The following is a 21039-nucleotide window of genomic DNA, read 5'->3' as shown; positions in this document are numbered from 1 at the left end:
TGGAGGGGAACCTCCAGGTATGATACTCCTATATTCTTGCTCTTTTAGGTAGAAGAGGTCGCAAGTTTGGAAGGTGCTGTCAGAAGGGAGTTTGATGAGTTCAGACAATGCATCTTACCTATGGTTCACGCTGCTGTCTCTGTGATGGTGGTGGATGACATGCCAATCAAGCAATGTTGCTTTGTTTTGGGTGGTGTCAAACTAGACTCTACTAGGCAAGTGGGGAGTGACTTATACCTTATAAATACAATTCCAGGGGTGAGTTACCCACTGCACAATTCCAAGCCACTGACCCGCTCTTGTAGCCACAGTACTAGTGTGGCAATCCAGTTAAGCTTTGTGTCAAAGATGTTTGTTGGTCCAATATTCAGCAATGCTAATAAAGTTTATTTATTAGTGTCACAAGTAGGCTTACATTAACATTGCAATGAAGGTACTGTGAAAATTGCACACAATTGCCACACTCCAACATCTGCTAGGGTATACTGAGGGAGAATATAGCATGGCCAATGCACCTAACCAGCATGTTTTTCAGACTGTAGGAGGAAACTGGAGTTGATTTGGTCAGGATACCAATGAAAATGCCTCTGCTATTCTTCAAGATGTTATGATATTTTCACGTCTGACTAAAAGGACAGATGAGGCCTTAGCTTCTGAAAGAAGAATTGAAAGATACAACAATAAGCAAAAATTTCAAAATTTTCATCTTTTGTTTTTATAAGAACATATTCTGTACAAAGTCCAGGTGCTTCTGAGTGTCTCTTGAAGAGCTGCTGCTTCTGCAAGACCTGGTGACATTGAGATTACAGTGGTATGGTGGAATGGTCCCTCATCTGTACAGAAGAGAAAAAAAACAAGTTAAAATGGACACCTCTTACTTGTACTTAAATGGTGCCTTTAATAAAAGAAAATGCTCCCAAGATGCTTCACGAAGAGCCATGGAAAAAACAAACGTGAGCCAAAGGGGAAAGATTAGGAGCAGTGACAAAGTACTCCAAGAAAGCTGAGTTTTAAGCAGGAAAGTTGGAGCTTCGGGAGTGAGCCAGAGGCAGCTGAAGTCATGACTACCTTTAAAAAGGAGATGAGATGCAGAAATGTCAGTCTACAGAACAGAAAGTTCAGACCTTGTAGCAGTAGAAGAGATTAGGAATGAGAGAGTGACTATACAAGATATTTACACGTAAGGATTCAAACAAAAACACAACCAGTCAGGATAAAATCAAAAATATCTGTTCCTTTAGAACAGATATGCCTCTTGTCTGCTCCAATTCTTCCCGCATTTATTCTAAAAGGTGCTGACTTGCACTACAGCACAGTCCCAGACGGTGGCAGCTCCTCACTATGTATTATGTGGCCATCTTTCACAGAAAAGCCCATGCTGTGAGACAACAGTAGGACATCTGACAGCAAAAGGCACCACAGCCAAGTCGGCACTTGTCTTCATCTGTGATCAGGTGTGTTAGGCTTGTGCAGTACCTTAGTTAGGCCGCACCTGGAGTAGTGTGTATAATTTTGGTCTCCTTACTTTAAGAAGGATATTGTTGCCAGAGGGAGTGCAAAAAAGGTTCACCTTGTTCCCAGGATGGCAGGAATATCCCTACAAGGAGAGTTTGGGGAAACTGGGCCTGTATTCGCTAGAGGTTTGAAGAATGAGACCTACAAAATAATTAAAGGATAGACATGTAGATGCAAGCACGATGTTTCCCCTGATTGGGAAGTCTAGACAGTAAGAAGTCTCATAACACCAGCTTAAAGTCCAACAGGTTTATCTGATAGCAAACACCACCAGCTTTCGGGGCTTTGCCTCTTCGTCAGGTGACTCACCAAATAAACCTGTTGGACTTCTTACTGCATTTACCCCAGTCCAATGCCAGCATCTCCACATCATGGGAAGTCTAGAACCAGGGGACAAATTCGAAACAAGGGGGAAGTCACTTAGGGGAGAGATGAGGAGAAGCATTTGTACTTATAAGGGTTGTGAATCTTTAGAATTTTCTACCCCAAAGGGCTGTGGAAGCTCAGTCATTGACTATGTTTAAAACAGAGGTTGACAAGTTTCTAAATACCAACAACATAAAGGGATACGGGGATTATGTGGGGTTTGAAGTTAACGATCAACTATGATCATACTGAATGGTGGAGCAGGCTCAATGGTGAAGCAGGCTTGATTGGCTGAAAAGACTACTCCTGCTCCAATGTTGAGGCACTGAGCCATTTACAACTCTCTGCTACCTAATGAGGAATCAACTATTGTGAGCATTGATCTGGGCCAGGCTGATGTGATTGGTTCAGGCCCTTACCAGGATATGGATTTGCCTAATGAGTCGTCAGTGCTGCACTGAATTTTCTTGATCACTGTCATCGCTCCCTCATCAAACAGCATCATACACCATTATCTTCTGGAAAGAGGACAAGTCCCTAGCCCCATGCTCGTTATATTATAACTGGGAAGATGGTAAGGGGCAGCACACTCCAATATAAGCTCCCTCCCCCACTCCAATTCTATTTACAGTAGTCTATTTCAAACATCACTGGCAATATGAAATGGCACTAAACAACCCATCAGGATTGCTAACCCCTCATCACAACCAGCATTGCTATTGTGAATTAAACATTAAGATTAAAGCAAAATGCTGGAGTCTGAAACAAAAACAGGAAATGCTGGAAAATCTTAGCAGGTCTGACAGCATCTGTGGAGAAAGAATACAGCCAATGTTTCAGGCACTCAAAAAATTTTGGCTCTATTCTCTCACCACAAATGCTGTCAGACCTGCTGAGATTTCCCAGCATTTTCTGCTTTGGCTGCTATTGTGAATGTGGATTGCAGCTGGACACTTCCATCCCTTTTAGACTGACTGACAACAGGCCTTACAGAGCTGGCACAAGAGATAAATTTAATGAAGAAAAAACTACAAAAGCATTTAAAAACAGCACACAGCTTTTAAAATATAAATAGTAAATCTGTTGTGAAATTACTTTTTCTGTGGTCCAAGCAGTAAAACTCATCCTGCTTTACTATTACTTTTAAAAGGTAGGAACAATGTGCTATTTGGTTCATCTCCATTAGGGGAAATGCAGTTAGTCTGAGTAATGGCTCCGGGTTCCCATCCTCTGCCACTACCCAGTAATCTCTGCTGGAGAAGTGTGTATGCATGGACAGCAGACAGCTCTGATATCATTCAGTGTCAAATACGCTATTCATAACCTCACATAGGATCACAAAACTTTGCAAAGTACCAGAGGATACCAGGATCTATGAGACTGCATCCTAACATCTTGAGATCACACACTGTAGCACCTTCAGAAAAGGAATAAAATTTGGAGTGGGCATATGACCAGCCTATCTATAGCATCCTGTAATCTAATTGCTACCAGTTACCATTTTTTGTGTCTTCTGCGAACTTACTTACCATATCACCTACATTTACTTTCAACTGGACATCAGGGTAATATACCAACAAACCAGGACACTTTTATATTGTGATACAAGTGCAATTTGTAAATGTATTACACTACCGCCTGAAAGACAAACAGCTGAGGTTTCAGTGCTCTTACCTTCCCCGCACATTCCCAGCTGCCATCATACATAAATTCCAACCCATAGGAGGAGGAAAAGTACTCCAAATCCCATAAAAAGAGACGCCACTAGGGAAATCAGCAGTTCTTTGTAGATGTCTCGTGTGTATTTGGTGGATGTTACCTCATATCTAATAAAACAATTCAGGAAAACTGATCAGCAGTTGGATTTAATTTCTGCAGCTCAGGCTCTGATAGACGTACCTACTGTACGCCATGAAGAACTAGCATTGTACGCACTAGAAAACCTCCCCTTCACTGCCTGTTCTATCTCTGAAGATATAGGGCAGGATTTTGCAGCCCGACTCGTCCGGAAACTGTAAAATTACACACAAAGTCTACAGGCCTTCCCATTGTCCCCCCTCCGATTCCTATAGCGGACGGGGCGGTAAAATTCTATAGCATTTTGAGTCTGAGAATTATACCATACGATACACTGCATTATTGAGCTAAGGATGGAGCAACAGGAGAGGTTTCTTTGAAGATTAGATCTGTTTGTGAATCCATGACTACTCCCTATGGTCAGAAGAAACCAGCAACCACTAAAAATAAATCTTTAAAAAAGTGCATGCCAAATTTTACATGCAAAATGCGTCTCAAAGATATGCACAAAGACATACAAACAACCTACAACTCAAATCCCAATGCTTCACACAGATCCACAGGTCATTCATTGCCCAACCTGTGTTACCACACACAATTCTTCACATGAACCTAGGTACAGTGTGGGCAAGCCTTTCAGCGATGGAACACAATAGCATCAGAGGCTGATCCTATTCCCATCCAAAGCCTACATGAGCACTTACAGGCATGAGTGAAATGCTGACTCTAGACCTCCACTTCTTTCAGTAGCCCATTGTGCAGAGGTCAAACATTGAAGTCTCACAGCTCTGAGACCAGCTAAAGTTTGATAATTTAGCAGCAGTGGAGGAAGCAAGAGTTGTTAAGGTACAATTGGGTATTGTCAACATGCACCAGAGACCAGAGAGATCAGGAAACTGATGGTGCTCTCTGACAATGTCGCTGAGGAGCAGCAGGTAGGTGAGAAATAGCTTCTGTATAATAAAGTTTGCCTTACAATAACCCAAAAATTTAACATTTCCTCTTGATTTAACATGAGCCGCCTTTCCAATCTGAGTGAAAACTTGTGCCAAAAACTATCACTCAACAAAATAACTAGGTTGAGTATACTAAACTCAATTCAATAAGGAAGACCCTTTCATCCATTGCTCCAGGTTAGAACTGAACCTCAAGGTAAATGTGCTAACCACTATATCGTCAATATAATTCATTAGCCAGAGTCTGAGAAGGATACACAAAAAACCATGCGGTGAAGAACATGCCAATTGCAAGAAGAACCACTGTCAAGTGTGGGAAGACAGCAGGATTGACCGGGCTTGTATATCTGGTCATAGCCTCCAGCTCCTGAAAAACAAAAACAGGTATGCAATTAATACACCACAGCAGTGATACACACAACACTCACACTGGGGGTATCATTCCACTGACGCCTTAACCACCATGCACGTTGTCCTCTTCATGTATCAGCTAAGACAGTAAGTCTCAAGAAGGTAGAATTGTGGAAAGCATCATTACCAAAGTCAAATCCTGTCCGCAGCATTATTCATGTAGCCATCAGGGTCCAGTGAATAAGAATCACATCAATTTGCAAAACAGAAGGCAGCCATTTAACCTATTGCATTAGCAGCTGGTCAGTCTAATGCAATTTTCAAACACTTGGTTCGTAGCCTTGTAGGGCACTTCAAGTGCATATCCAAGTTCTTTATAAATATTATGAGGGTTTCTTCCTTACACCATCTTATCAGGCAGGTTCTTGTACATTTCCCAATATCCTACCACTTGTGTATTCCTTTGCATTGTTAATGTCCCCCAAATACACTACCTCACACTTATCCAAATTGAACTGCATATGTTACTGTTCCACCCACCTGATAAGTCTATGAATATTTTCCTATAGTCTACAGCTTTCCTCATTACCAACTAGGCGGCCAACTTTGGCATCATCTGATGCATCATCAGGCTTATGCAAGTCCAAATTATTGATATATATAGTTTGAGTCCCGCAGAATTTCACTGCAAATAACTTCCCAGTCACAAAAACACCCATCAGTCACCACTCTTTGCTTCCAGCCTCAATCAATTTTGATCAACTTTGCCCTTGTTCCAAAGGACTTTTACTTTGTGACCAGTCTATCAATTCAAATGGATGACAAAAGATCCACCACCCCCCATCAACCTGCCTTGTTACACCCAAAATGTCAATCACATTAGCTAGACAACCTTCCATTAACAAATCCAGCTACTCTTTGTTTAACAATGTATTTCTAAAAGGCAGAAGTCTTACAATACCATGTCAAAGTCCAACAGGTTTATTTGGTATCACGAGCTTTTGGAGTGCTCCTCCTTCACTCACCTGATGAAGGAGCAGTGTACCAAAAGCTCATGATACCAAATAAGCCTGCTGGATTTTAACCTGGTGTTGAGACACTTTTTACTGTGCCCACCTCAGTCTAATACCTGCATCTCCACATCATTTCTAAAAGATGATTTATCACATCCTTCAGAATACTTTCCAATTATTTTCCCATACTGGTTGACTGGCCTCTAATTACTTTCTCAACTTGTTAAACAACAGTACATTAGCAGTCCACACCTGAAGCCAGATGATTGGAAAATAATGCTCAGAATCTCCTTTCTTCTCTTACTTCCTGTAACAAACTAGACATTTTGTCCAGGTCTGGGGATTTCTCCACCTTCATAGATGTCAAACAATTCAGCTAACATTTTATACTCCTCTAATTGCAATCTTTATATCATCTGCTTTAGTGAAAACAGACATTAAAAACAATACTAACATCCTTCAACCCAAAGGTCCTCAATTACCCCTCCTTTAGACACTCTCCTGACATTTATGCATTTATACTAAAAAAGGCTTGCGATTTTACTTGCCAATATTTTTCTTGTCCTCTCTGTGCTTTATTAATTTCACCACTACACTTTTACACCTCTCAATGTTTTCCATAGCATTGAGTCCTCTGTATCGACCATTAGCTTCCCATTTCACTTGATCCTCTCGTTTAAGCCCTTGGTACACAGAGGTTTTAAAGGAAGAGACTTGTTCTAAATCCTCATGAACGCCTCACAATGATCTGGCACTGATTTACTTCAAGTAGCATGTATCAGAAATATGTAGCCTAGCTGAATTTTTCTCCCAACAGACTATTCTGTGGCAGCCGTCAAGACCTGGCTTCAGTTACTCTCTGTCCACTGGCAAGTAATGGTGAAAACAGATAGAAAATAGGTAATAAATCAAAGCTAAACGAAATCCTACACCTCCACCTTAGCAAAATTGAAGTCAGTTTTGTATTAATCTGGGACTATTACTTGTTAGTTACTGATCCTTAAAGAAATCAATAATTTTTAAGTGCAAGGTTCTTTTCCTAGTGTACATTACAAAGAGTACTTAAACATTTACAAGCAATCTGTGGGAGAGATTAATGCTATGCATGAGTAATAAAACTGAAGGATGGGACAATGGGAGGTCTCTCATACCTGAGGTGGTTTTAGGCCTGACATCAAAGCACTCAATAAAGACATTAGGGCAATACAAGCCAATATTGGAGGAAAGTCCATCCCTAGTATTTTCAAATGATAGTCACATGAAAAATACTTCACACTAACTACGCAGAAGAGTGGAACCAAGTAGACCAAGGAAGCTTAATTTATGACCTAACCAGAGGTACATCCTCTTATTGAAAGGTTGCACAGTAGCTATATCATCACAGCAATAGTATGTGGTGAGCTGCAAGCTGGAGCTCAGAAAGACAAGAAAGAAATAAGACCCATGGACAACAGAATGATTTTAGGAGCAGAGGTGATGGTTGGGATACGGAGTTTGAAGCTTAGCACTGGACCAAACAAAATAAGCAAGTGGCCAAGTGATGGCTGCTCCTCCAACTCAGTATCAATTCTTAACTGATTACACTCATGTGAAACACACTGATATATTTTCCGCTTTAAAGACTCTGCATAAATATACATTATTGTCACTGGGGTTCAATCTTCCTGATTTTAAACTAGATTCATATTATTGGAAATTTTGCAGCTTCACTGTACACATCACAGATGAGCATTAATTTATGATATTACCTTTGCTCAAATCCAAAACCAGGTTGGATGTGGATCAGGACCACTGACACGTTTAGATATTCATAAAAGGACGTAAAGGGTTTAAAATTAACGCCACAACACAAGTTTTTCCTGTACTCACTCCAAAGCATATGAAACAAACATTTTTAAAAGGATGCATTTATCTAGGAGACCAGATACACGTACACAGCTTTCTTTCACAAATTCAACTGAAAATCTGTTCATTCAAAATTGTGGGATGGGAGAAGTTGAAGTTAAAGTTAGGATGCCAACCAGAGTTCTGCATTTTAACAGATGAGGCGAAAGGGAAACGATTTTCAAAAGTGAAGAGACTGTAAGCATGCAATTTAAAAGTTTCAGCTTCGAATGATGAAGGTTCTTTAGCTGCTTCATCCCAGAATACCCACGGCATCACCGGGGAGATAAGTTCCTGGCCTCAATCATCCTACTTCTGGTAAACTAGAACAAGACCAGCAATGCTGGGCGTCTCTCCCCGGGATTGGGGAGCTGGATGTCTCTCCCTGGGACTGGGGAGCTGGATGTCTCTCTCCCCGGGATTGGGGAGCTGGATGTCTCTCTCCCCGGGATTGGGGAGCTGGATGTCTCTCTCCCCGGGATTGGGGAGCTGGATGTCTCTCTCCCCGGGATTGGGGAGCTGGATGTCTCTCTCCCCGGGATTGGGGAGCTGGATGTCTCTCTCCCCGGGATTGGGGAGCTGGATGTCTCTCTCCCCGGGATTGGGGAGCTGGATGTCTCTCTCTCTCCCCGGGATTGGGGAGCTGGGTGTCTCTCTCTCTCCCCGGGATTGGGGAGCTGGATGTCTCTCTCCCCGGGATTGGGGAGCTGGATGTCTCTCTCCCCGGGATTGGGGAGCTGGATGTCTCTCTCCCCGGGATTGGGGAGCTGGATGTCTCTCTCCCCGGGATTGGGGAGCTGGATGTCTCTCTCTCTCCCCGGGATTGGGGAGCTGGGTGTCTCTCTCTCTCCCCGGGATTGGGGAGCTGGGTGTCTCTCTCCCCGGGATTGGGGAGCTGGATGTCTCTCTCCCCGGGATTGGGGAGCTGGATGTCTCTCTCCCCGGGATTGGGGAGCTGGATGTCTCTCTCCCCGGGATTGGGGAGCTGGATGTCTCTCTCCCCGGGATTGGGGAGCTGGATGTCTCTCTCCCCGGGATTGGGGAGCTGGATGTCTCTCTCCCCGGGATTGGGGAGCTGGGTGTCTCTCTCCCCGGGATTGGGGAGCTGGGTGTCTCTCTCCCCGGGATTGGGGAGCTGGGTGTCTCTCTCCCCGGGATTGGGGAGCTGGGTGTCTCTCTCCCCGGGATTGGGGAGCTGGGTGTCTCTCTCCCCGGGATTGGGGAGCTGGGTGTCTCTCTCTCCCCGGGATTGGGGAGCTGGATGTCTCTCTCCCCGGGATTGGGGAGCTGGATGTCTCTCTCCCCGGGATTGGGGAGCTGGATGTCTCTCTCCCCGGGATTGGGGAGCTGGATGTCTCTCTCCCCGGGATTGGGGAGCTGGATGTCTCTCTCCCCGGGATTGGGGAGCTGGATGTCTCTCTCTCTCCCCGGGATTGGGGAGCTGGATGTCTCTCCCCGGGATTGGGGAGCTGGGTGTCTCTCTCCCCGGGATTGGGGAGCTGGATGTCTCTCTCCCCGGGATTGGGGAGCTGGATGTCTCTCTCCCCGGGATTGGGGAGCTGGATGTCTCTCTCCCCGAGATTAGGGAAATATTTTCTCACCATTTTTTCCTCGCTTTGGGCCACGTCGCCACGGCAGAAATGACGTTAATACCCGAGCGCCGCAGCCGCACTGCATACTGGGTGTTGTAGTCACATATTTTTTCACTCTATTTAAGATTCGCCGCACCTTCCCGTTCTCAACATCACACGCCTCCATATGGAGCATTTTCACCTTCTGCAAATAAGACGCAATTCAACCGAGGGCGGCCAAACCACCTTTACGGAGCAGCGAATCAGCGAACAACTACAATTCCCAGCAGCCACTGCGGCCCCCGCACATGCGCATGCGGGTAGCTGATGTTAGTCACTTGACTTGGTAAGGCCCCACCCCCAGCAGAGGCTGTCAATCAAACTGAACCATTGCAGCTCCCTGTCTGCCTGCTGGGCAATGGGGATGGAGACACACTGGAACTATTTGACAAGAGATCATCATAGACTTTCCATCTTTCTACTAAAGCCGCGAAGCAAATTAATTAATCCTTCATATATAAGTGTTGGTTTGTTACCCAGTTGGCTGGTACTGCCTTAACGTTAGATAATAATTGAATAATAATATCTGCGTGGGTTCCCCCTCCACAGGTGCTCCGGTTTCCTCTCACAGTCCAAAAACATCTGGTTTAGGTGGATTGGCCATGCTAAATTGACCCTAGTTTCGGGGGGAGTAGCAGAGTAAATATGTGGGGTTACGGGGATGGGGTGGGATTGATGTCGGTGCAGGTTCGATGGGCCAAATAGCCTCCTTCTGTACTGTAGGGACTTTATGATTGGATTTTATTAATGACCGTTGTAACAAAAGACAATGTCACAATTGCCATAAGATAGGTCATGATATGGAAAATTGTTGGGCAAAAGGGGTGGGGGATAGAGAATGACAGGGTCCCAAAGGGCAGATTCATCCCCCGAGGTTCAAACCCAAATCCTGTCAGAACACAACAAGTACCGTGGTCAGTATTTCAGATGACAGCAGCTGAATTGCAGTTGTTAGGTCAGAAGTGACAATTCGCAGCTCTTGAGACTACAGGAAGAGATCCCCGAATGTATGTATAAGCAGTTTTAGCATGCCAAGCCCACATCATGTTGATAGACACTGGGACATCTATATATATAACATATTTAAATTTGCTCCTAACTAACTCAAGTGATAATGTAAAGATACCCTGAGGAGGCATATCCCGCCATCCGACTCCGGTGACTCTATCCTGTCACTCGTCACCAAAAAGACTGTTGATGGAGTTACTGTGGTGGTCAGTACTGCCTTAACTTTAGACAATACAAGACTCACGAAGCCACTGTCTCAATTTAAAAACATAACTTTATTTAGACCAGCAGCTGCTAGGAGACCATCAAAAGGGTCAGGGCAGCTCCGAGATAGTGTAGCTAGACCTCTCTGATGAAATCTGACTTATACAATTCAAATTATAGATTTTTCTTATCAATTATTCCCGCCTTTCATTAGCTTTAAATCAATCATCTTCGGTATACGTAAATCAACCATAATACCTGACATTTACCATAGCCAATCGCATCTTACTCTCTGGCGTAATGGCATTTTATTAATCTGCAGAATCCAGAAGCTAAGTCCTGTCTTGGCTGACCCCACTTCCTGTGTTGCCTAGTAACCTTAGACTCTAGCCCAAAGTTCAAATGAATGTTCCCATTGGTTCCCTTAAAGGTCGCTGCCTAACCGGATTAACACATGATTCCACATTTGGGCATGCATCCGTCTTGTCTGGACTGTGAGTAAATTTAAAGGTTTAAACATTCTCTTGTACTTTGGTTTCACCCTAATGCTTTTTACCATGATGCTTCACAGCAAATTGCTCTTGCCCGAAGTGAAGAATATATCTTGACAAAACATGAATACATTCAAAAGATTAGCATGTGTTTTAAAATTATAATCACTGTCTAAATCACTTACTGCATCTCATACATGTAAATTGCTTTCTTGTTAGCTTATAAGCTTGTTTTAAAAGTCATTTACCTTTTCTGTCAGCAACCTTAGTGTCTAAGTTTAAAAATCTTATTATCCTACTTAGGGTTCTCCCAGTTACAACAAGATAAAAGCAGAAAATGCTGGATAAACTCAGCAGGTCTGGCATCATCTGTGGAGTGAGAAACAGTTAAAGTTTCGAGACTCTGTAGAAGCACCGTGTGGTCTTGAAACATTGGGAGGGATTTTCCAGCCGTGCTCACCCCGAAACCAGAAAATCCCACCCAAGGTCAATGGACCCTTCCATTGTCCACCCCTCACCCACTCCAATTCCCATGGCAAGCAGTATGGTAAAATTTGCCCTGTTAAGCCTGTGTCCCTCTCCACAGATGCTGGATGAGATTATCCAGCATTTTCTCTTTCAGATTTCCAATATCCGCAATATTTTTCTTTTAATTATTATTTAATTATTCATTCTTCTTTCTGTACTGTGGGACCTTGCTGTGTGCAAAACCACTGTCTATGCGACAATTATTGCATTCCAAATGGACTGTCAATGGTTGGGGACTAGCATGGAGCTGGGTGTCCCCTCTCCCCAGGATTGGGAACCAGTGAAACCCAGGGGGATTAATGGAGTAAACAGAGATCGCGGGGATTGGGCAGGGGGTGGACCTGGTTGGGATGCTCTTTCGGAGGGTTAGGGTGGAAATGATGAGCCAAAATGGCCTCCGTCTACACTGTAAGGGTTCTATGAATGTTGGCAACATTTATAATAGAATCCCTACAGTGCAGAGGGAGGCCATTTGGCCCTCTGAGCCTGCACTCAGAACAATTCCACCCAAGTCCTATCCCCATAACCACATGTATTTACCACACTACTGTCCCTGACACTAAGGTCAATTTAGCATGGCCAATCAACCTAACCCGCACATCTTTGGACTGTAGAGAGAAACCAGAGTAATCCCATGCAGACATGGGGAGAATGTGCAAACTCCACACCCAAGGCTGGAAACAAACCCTGGCCCCTAGTGCTGTGAGGCAGCAGTGCTAACTACTGTGCCACTGTGCCATCCAATGCAGTGGAGCCAAGTAGGCTAATGGATTTGGGAGTGAACGAGATCCAATGCAGTCTCACAAAGAAAAGGAGGTTTCTCGGAAGTGAGCCAGGATTCAACTTTGTAAACTTTTAGATTAGCTTTCAGCTCAGGTTCTGTTGGTAGTATTTCTGCTTCTAAGATAGAAGGTTGTGGATTCAAGATCCAATTTAAGATTAGGTTAAGGTAAAATTGCCATAGTCTGAAATGACAATGGACTGTGACTGGTGGTGATTTAACCTGTGAATCACTGCACCTCAGGCAAGGGACAAGGTTGAGAAGGTGGGGCTTTCATGAATAACCTCAGCCGGTATGGAAATTGAACATGCACTGTTGGGCGTCATAGCTATCAAGCCAAATGAGTTACAGCAACCCAAAAAAGAGCACAAAAAGACTAACACTCCGGAGGGGTACTGTTGGAGGTGCTGTCTTTCAGAGAAGATGTCAGATTAAGGCCCTGTCTTCCCTCTAAGCTAAAGAGATAGATCCTCTGGCACAATTTCAAAAAAGGACAGGAGAGTTATCTCTCAACCGGACATCAGAAAAACAGATTATCTGGTCAACTTCACGTTACTATTTGTTGGACCTTGCTGTGTGTAAATTCGTTCCCATACTTTCTGCATTACAGAATCTTTACAATGCACAAGAAAGCCATTTAGCCCATTGAGTCTGCCCTGGCTCCCTGAAAGAGCGTTCTACCTATTCCCACTCCCCTGCGTTATTCCTATAACCTTGCGCATTCTTTTCAGGTAGCAATCCAATTCCCTTTTGAATACCTTGATTGAACCTGCCCCCACCATCCTCTCAGGATGTTTGTTTCAGAATCCAACCACCCTCTGGGTGAAAAAAAATCCTCACATCACTTTCATTCCTTGTGCCAATTATTTTGAATCTGTGCCCTCTAGTTCTTGCTGCTCTCTTGAGTGGAAACTGTTTCTCACTATTTACCCTGTTCAGATCCCTCAGGATCTTAAACACCACTATCAAATCTCCTCTCAGTCTTCTTTTCTCCGAGAGAAAAAAGTTCCAACTTATCCTCATAGCTATGGTTCTTTATTCCTGTAATCATTCTTGTGAATTCTCCTCTGTACTCTGTCCAATGCCTTCACAACCTTCCTCAAGTATGGTGCCCAGAACTGAATGCAGTACTCCAAACGAAGTCTAACTATGTCTTATGCAAGTTTAACATGACCTCCTTACTCTTGTACTTACACTCAGTCATGAATACAGAATCATAATTAACTGTGGAAGGAAAGCAGTCCAGGCTAACTTCTAGATTTTGGATTAGTGCCAATGTATTAATGATTGCTTGCTCTTGGCAGTAACATGGTCAGTATATTCAGGAGCACTTTCCCCTACTTTATCTTACATACGTGCAAACATAGGAAGGAGGAGCAGGAGCAGGTCGCTCTGCCCCTCAAGCCTGCTTCACCATTCAATAAGATCATAGCTGATCTGATTTTAACCTCAACTTCATATTCCTGCCTATCCCCAATAGCCTTTCACACTCTTGCTGAACAAGAATCTATCAACCTCTTAAAAATATTCAAAGATCCCCAAGATATTTCCTATTTACCATTATGGGGGGAGATGTTAGGGGAAAACTGTGCACATGAGAATTGGAAGAAAATGGTGAAAGTGAGGAAAATGTACCTAAAACAGTGTTGGCATCTTGAATGAAATGGTGATACAATTGTCCTGCTGAATATGAATTAAGCCAATTTTTTTTTTCCTTCATGGGATGTGGGAGCTGCTGTCAAGGTGTTCATGAGCCACAGTGGCCCTTGTGAATATACAGCCACAGTACAGAGGAAAATTCCAGGATCTTAACCCAGCAACAATGAAGGAACAATGATATAGTTCCAAGTTAGGTTGCTGAGTGACTCGGAGGGATATTTGCACCTGGTGATTATTAGGATCCCAGTTGACGTTATAACATGACAGGAAGATCCCGGGATGGAACCATGGTTCAAAAGACCATAAGTTTTACTTTTTTTTAATCAAATACAGAGGAACAAAGTCACAGGATCGCTAATTAGTTTTAAAAACAAGAACAAAACTTTTATTAAACATGAAGAATGGATTATAATACAATATTCCTTTACTCCTCTAGCCTAACCGATACACCCAGGTTTTAAGATTTACATGGATAACAAAGTCCATTTGAAACTACAATGGCCTCATTGGCACACAAAATTCCTCCTCAGAATCACCCCAGCTGATTGTCCTATGAATGTTTCCAAACTCCACTAACAAAATACACTTTAAAATCTTCTTTTGTAGCAATATATTCACTTAGCAATTTGCACTCCAAAATCCAGTTCATGTTTTCCAAAAGACTCATTTGACCAGAGACTCTGCTCCACATTTAGTAGTAAATCCATGCCATATTTTCAGATTAACCCTTTCAGGTTTTCACTGTTAGACCAATTTTGATATCCACTCAATGCATTATAATTTCAAACTTTAGGGTCACTTTTAGAAAACCTTTCTCTAGTATCGTCACTAGCTGATTCCTTTTCAGCTTTGTCCAGTGTCCCTGAACAGAATCCTGTTCTATTTCCCAGTTTCTTCTTTGTTCCTAGAAATTCCAGACCTTCTGGAAACTTTGCTTCATTTTGTTAGCTTCTTAACTAGTTGCTCTTTAGATCTTTGGCTCTGGCTGGCTGAACCATTGCTCTATTGTTAGGTTTCTCTTACAGTAAAGCTGAAAGAGTGGTTCCTCTTTAGCTTCCCCTACCAGAGCTGAGAGAGAGTTATGTACTTTCATTGTATACCTCCAACTGCCTCTAGCTTTCAGTAGAAAGCTTCTGCACCCCTTACAGAGTCCCTGTAGTTGCTAAGCAACTATCTTTCTTCATGCCATAGCTCTCTAAACACAATAGTATCTCAGCTGGAACTGAAACTAACCTCCACATAGACAAACACACTTGTTCCATATGAAATCTGACTACAACTCCTTTCCATGCACAGAAATATTAAATCAAACCTACGTAAAACTATACCTTATTTCTAATGTTTACCCATAGAAATATAAATCCTTTATAATGACCTTTGGTTTCCTAACAGTGGTGTTCTCATGCATCTCCTGTTGTTGTTATTTTAGGTTGTAGAAACTTTCTGTCAAAAGAACCTTGTTGAGTTGCTGCAGCACATCTTATACATGGAACACCCTGCTACCAGTGTGCACCAATATTGGTGTGAGTGAATGTTTAAGGTAGTGATTGGGTGCCAATCAGGGAATTAAAGCTTAAAGTTTAAGTTTAAAGTTTATTTATTAGTGTCACAAGTAGGCTTACATTAACACTGCAATGAAGTTATTGTGAAAAGTCCCCTAGTTGCCACACTCCAGCGCCTGTTCGGGTACACTGAGCGAGAACTTAGCATGGCCAATGCACCTAAGAAGCACATCTTTCGGACCGTGGGAGGAAACTAGAACACCCAGAGGAAACCCATGGAGAATGTGCAAACTCCGAACAGACAGTTACCCAAGCCAGAAATTGAAACCAGGTTCCTGGCATTGTGAGGCAGCAGTACTAACTGTTGTGCCAGCTTTTCACTATATCCTACTATATCCTGGATGATGTCAAGCTTCTTGAGTGTTATTGGAGCTGCACTCATCCAAGCAAGTGAGAGTAGTCCATCGCACTCCTGATTTGTGCTCTGTAGATGGTGAACCGGCTTTGGGGAGTCAGGATTGAGTTACTCATCACATAATTCTGAGCTTCCTGGCCTGCTCAAGTAGCCACATTTATATGGTTCAATTCAGTTTCTGGTCATTGGGCATTCCCAGGGTGTTGATGGTGGGTCATTTAACAATGGTAATGTCATTAAATGTCAAGGGGAGATGTGAAATTCAGGTGGATTCAAGCAAGTTACTGGCTACATGTGTGGGTGCAATGTGTCATGGTGGGTACTGGGTGGCGGCAGTGTATCAGGGTGGATACTGGGTAGGGGCAGTGTGTTCAGTGGGTATTGTGTGGGGGCAGTGTATCGGGTTGGATATTGGGTGAGTGCAGTGTGCTGGGTGGGTATTGAGTGGGTGCAGTGTATCAGGGTGAGTGCAGTGTGTCAGGGTGGGTATTGGGTGGGGGCAGTGTGTCAGGGTGAGTGCAGTGTGTTGGGTGGGTATTGGGTGGGGGCAGTGTGTCAGGGTGAGTGCAGTGTGTCAGGGTGGGTATTGGGTGAGTGCAGTGTGTCAGGGCGGGTATTGGGTGGGTGCAGTGTGTCACGGTGGGTACTGGATGGCAGGTGGGTGCAGTAGCAGGGCGAACACTGAGTTGCAGCAAGTGGGTCTTTTTGACATAGAGGGGCATAGTTTCAATTTGTAGAATGGTGTAAATGCATGTTGTAGAATCAGGGAACCTGTATAAAAAGTGTCAGGTTTTAATTTTCATTGATTTCAGCAGGCACTCACTGGACAGCATGTGAGTACTGGCTAGGTGCAGTATGATTGGAGATGCTGGCGTTGGACTGAGGTAAACACAGTAAGAAGTCTCACAACACCAGGTTAAAGTCCAACAGGTTTATTTAGTAGCAAACACCACTAGCTTTCGGAGCGCTGCTCCTTCATCAGGTAACTGGGAGTTCTGTTCACAAACTGGCATATAAAGACACAAAATCAATTTACAGAATAATGATTGGAATGCGAATCTTTACAGCGAATCAAGTCTTAAAGATATAGACAATGTTTAGGTGCAGTATATCAAAGCAGACACTAAGTGGCAGTAGATAGCTATTGAGACCGTGAAAGGTACAACAATTAGAAAGGGGACAGATAAATGATAAATCGGTCAAATTTAGAGAGGGTAAATCCACTAGATTTAGGTCCGGCTAGACTGGTCCCATGTATATTAACAGAAGAGGCATTTTTACATATTTAGAAAAAAAATACATGAAGAGAATTATAAAATGATTGCTGTAATTAAAACAAGTCCAGGGAATAATAGATCAATTAGCTTAATGGTTAGAAAGGTAACAGAATCTTTGTTAAAAGTGGAATAGCGAAATTTCTAGAAGTTGGAAATATAATAACAGATTTGTTATTTGGCCAACATTATAGGTTCATATTTTGCAGTTGACAGTGAAGCAGGAGTACTTCCTAGACTTTGAGAAAGATCCAGTGGTGTGGTTTTCCCCTTCCTGACAGCAGTATGAATCAAGTCAGAGAGCTATTGTGTGCCGCAGCAGAGATATTAGTAAGCAGGGTAAGCAGCGAAGGATTAAAATGTCATTGTGAAATCCGGAATTTCACCGCCACACCTGCCCCGGAATCGGGGTGGGCGCCGCTCGCAGAATGGAATTCTCCATTGGCCTCGGAGGGATTTTACGAGGCTTGCCCGAGTGAGGTTGTGGACTGAAACCAGCCAGTCAATCACAAACACAAACAGAAAGTACTGGAAAATCTCAGCAGGTCTGGCGGCATCTGTGGGGAGAGAATGGAGCCAACGCTTCAAGACTAGATGACCCTTCTATTATTTTATTATCCAACAGGTAGCAGCAGAAAAAGCTCTGCCCAGGCAAATTGCACAATGGAGACATCAGAACTTTTGTATCAGTGCCTCTCAGACTAATTAATCTCCGCTTCTTCCATCAGGGAAGTCATCATTTCTGGGAAGCCGGATCATCCTGTATCAGTTTCAGCTGGCTATCCTCTGGAGAAATACACTACTGGACTTGGGACTTGGGAACTCCAATCTGGACAGGCCTGAGGAGTTTCATGCACATGTGGGCCTGGAACGTGTGGCATGTACACAAGCTGGCATTTGAAGGCCTTTTGCCTGAGGACCTTGGCGCAAAAGAAAATGGCAAGAAAACAGGATCATGTGATTGGGAGCAGAGTCACGTAACCAAGAAGAGCCCCAGGCACGGGGGACTGGGAAAGGGAGAGGTCCAAAGTTTAAGAAGGCAGAGGGGCAGAGAAAGAAGCTTCAAGCAGAGACAACAGCAATGGTTCGTAGACTATAAGTGGACAGGGTTCAGGAAGAGCCCTGGCAATCAATCTTGGGTTCATGTCACACTATCTATAACCTCCACAACTTGCCTGGGTTTGCAAAATCTCACTAAGTGTCCTGTCTGAGACAGTACACATCTCTTTAACCTGTGCTTAACGCTCTTTCCAGTCACAGTGTCTGTATCTTTAATACTTGATTACCTATAAAGACTCGCATTCCAACCATTATTTTGTAGATTGAGTTTGTGTCTTTATATGCCCTGTTTGTGAACAGAACTCCCACTTACCTGATGAAGGAGCAGTGCTCCGAAAGCTAGTGGCTTTTGCTACCAAATAAACCTGTTAGACTTTAACTTGATGTTGTGAGACTTCTTACTGAGTGAAAAGTTCCACACAGCAATATTACAAGTTTTAACACTTTGGGGATGTCATGTGACATACTTCACACTTGTTCTCCTGGGTTTTGGACGAAAGGATATATTTTTCCAGTTCTGGAATCTTGAGATGTTTAATAAAGAAGTCAGGATCCCTTTTGTCCTTTCTGATGTACCGGGCGGGATTTTATGGCCTCAGTCAACCCGAGACCGGAAAATCCTGTCAGAGGTCAACAGACCTTTGCATTGTCTGCCCCTTGCCCTCGCCGATTCCCATGGCAGGCGGGGTGGTAAAATTCGGGCGATAGTCTCTTTTGGATGTAGCTTTGCCTTCAAAATGCAACGGGTGTTGGTGCATTGCATTGGAATATGATTTTCTGCAGTCACAGGCATCATTTGTGCCTTTTTAAAGATAACAAGGTCCCTGCTGGTTTTTGGAAGGCTAGAAATTCCTCTGGTATGAGCCATGGCTAGTCAGACTGTCAGGGTAAAGCCTTTGACAATCTTTGAAATAAAATAATTTTATAAAATAACCAGGTTGACATGGATACATATATTTTCTATCCTGTCTTCTGGATGATACAATTCCAAGGCAAGATCTTCAAATATGAAGACTGAAACCCCTCGTGAGAGAGGCGGGATTGATTGACTTATAGGGTGGAATTCTCCCATCTGGGACTATGTCCCGGGGTGGAGATGAGGATGATGCAAGTTTCCTGCTTTTGAGGCCATTAGGAAAGTATGCATATCTTCCGGACCTGACCTCTTTAATTATGCATGGTTTTGTGCTGCATTCCATGGTAGGGTGGGCTTGATGGTGCATATCCTGCCATTATATCTGGGTGCCATATTTAAAAGGCATTCAACATTACTGACCCACCATTGAAGAAAGAAACTGGATCTCCAGGAACACTGTGAAGTTGGAAGATGAACCTCCTCCTCAGTGACACTAAAGATGGAAGATCCACCTGAAAGATACTCCCCACACCCACTACTATGGTGTTCCGGGGTCCAGGGTTGCTGGCGACTTTAATCCCGAACTCAAAGGGATGGTGTCAATAGGAGCTGAAAACAATGCCTTGTCTTCCCAATATTTAACTGGAAGAAATTTCTGTTTATGCAGTATTGGATGTTGGATAATAATTTAGCAATAATGGACGAGTCAGGAAGAGTGAAGGTGAGGTAGGAATGGATGTTGTCAGCTGAAACTAACACCGTGCTTTTGAATGATGTCACTCAGCGGCAGCATGTAGATGAGAAATGGGAGAGGACCAAGGTCAAAGAGAAGACATTGAAAGTGATTCTTTGTCAAAAAGGCAGGAATAAAACCTGGACAAGCTGGACAATAGTGGAGAGGTGTTGGAAGAAGATGGCAAAGTCAACCATGTCAAAGGTTGCAGATGTGTTGAGAAAGATGAGAAGGGAAAGTTTACAGCCACTTTGGCCGGGGTGGAAATCTTTCAATCTTCTGAAGCTTCTGAAGATCAGGCGGCAAAACAAAACACCCAGCACTGAGATGCTCACCCGAGCTGGCATGTCAAGCAGCCACATCATATTGAGACAGTCACAACTGAGTCATGTAGCCAGAAAGCCTGACACTCACTTTCCAAAGCAAATCTACCATAGAGAGCTTGAGTCAGGGGTGCACTCTCATACAATCGAAGGAAGTACTTCCCTTAGTTTAATACCATCCCGGAGTCCTGGCAAGATCACTGCACCTGACACAACCAAATATAACACAATGTGGCCTCCTTCAAAAGCAAATACATTTCAGAGGCAGAGAGAAAACACAAGGAGAGGAAATTCTAAGCCAGTAACTTGTGCAAAACTCAATTGTCTGTGGCTTCCTGCCTTGTTTGCAGAAGCTTCTGGTTTCAGATTGGCCTAAACAGTCAGTTACATACCCACCAAACATTGCAAACGATGGACATTGTTATCTCAACTTCAAAGGGGCAGAAAGCCAATCAGCAAGATTCAAACCTGCCCCACTGCACTGTTGAGAAGCATAGAGAGTGGGAAGTATGAGTGAGAGGCAAAAGATTGGGTTCATGCCTGATTTCTCACCTCTCACTATATTGCCTGCCTTGTTCTGCTGGCAAAGTTAGCCACGAGATCTTTGATTTCAATATTAATGACATGTCATTAACAAGCTCGGGACATAATCGTCTGGGCTCCCTTACCTTTCTCACCTCCCCAGTGAAGGTC

At 43.5% G+C, this 21039-nt stretch overlaps 1 protein-coding gene across 3 annotated transcripts; it reads right to left on the bottom strand.

Annotated features, from left to right (window-relative positions):
• Positions 1 to 691: 691 nt before the first annotated feature.
• Positions 692 to 11024, bottom strand: tmem258 (transmembrane protein 258). Of its 3 annotated transcripts, none has more exons than XM_080190343.1 (4): positions 10995 to 11024; positions 4892 to 5001; positions 3556 to 3707; positions 692 to 833 (listed from the first exon to the last, which is right to left on the bottom strand). In XM_080190343.1, the coding sequence occupies exons 1-3, from the start codon at positions 11007 to 11009 to the stop codon at positions 3581 to 3583; spliced, it is 252 nt and encodes an 83-aa protein (XP_080046469.1). In that variant the 5' UTR covers positions 11010 to 11024; the 3' UTR covers positions 692 to 833; positions 3556 to 3580. The 3 variants fall into 3 exon arrangements, with proteins under 3 accessions (XP_080046469.1, XP_080046467.1, XP_080046468.1); XM_080190341.1 differs by lacking the exon at positions 10995 to 11024 and adding an exon at positions 8020 to 8154; XM_080190342.1 differs by lacking the exon at positions 10995 to 11024 and adding an exon at positions 7933 to 7980.
• Positions 11025 to 21039: the final 10015 nt, after the last annotated feature.

The sequence above is a fragment of the Carcharhinus amblyrhynchos genome, chromosome 6 (assembly GCF_965287045.1).
Source record: "Carcharhinus amblyrhynchos chromosome 6, sCarAmb.v2.hapA, whole genome shotgun sequence".
In the NCBI taxonomy this organism is placed as follows: Eukaryota; Metazoa; Chordata; class Chondrichthyes; order Carcharhiniformes; family Carcharhinidae; genus Carcharhinus; species Carcharhinus amblyrhynchos.
The sequence above is the reverse complement of the archived record's forward strand: the minus strand, read 5'-3'. Positions and strand labels throughout refer to the sequence as shown.

Bases quoted from the DNA above. Each gene is read 5' to 3' on its own strand.
- tmem258 (XM_080190341.1), bottom strand. From the start codon at position 8,139: ATGAAGCAGCTAAAGAACCTTCATCATTCGAAGCTGAAACTTTTAAAT. The intron at 5,002-8,019 runs GTTGGCATCCTA...TTTGTTTTTCAG, and splicing joins TGTTAAAATGCAGAACTCTG to GAGCTGGAGGCTATGACCAG. The intron at 3,708-4,891 runs GTATCCTTCTCA...TTGTTTTATTAG, and splicing joins TTCACCGCATGGTTTTTTGT to ATATGAGGTAACATCCACCA.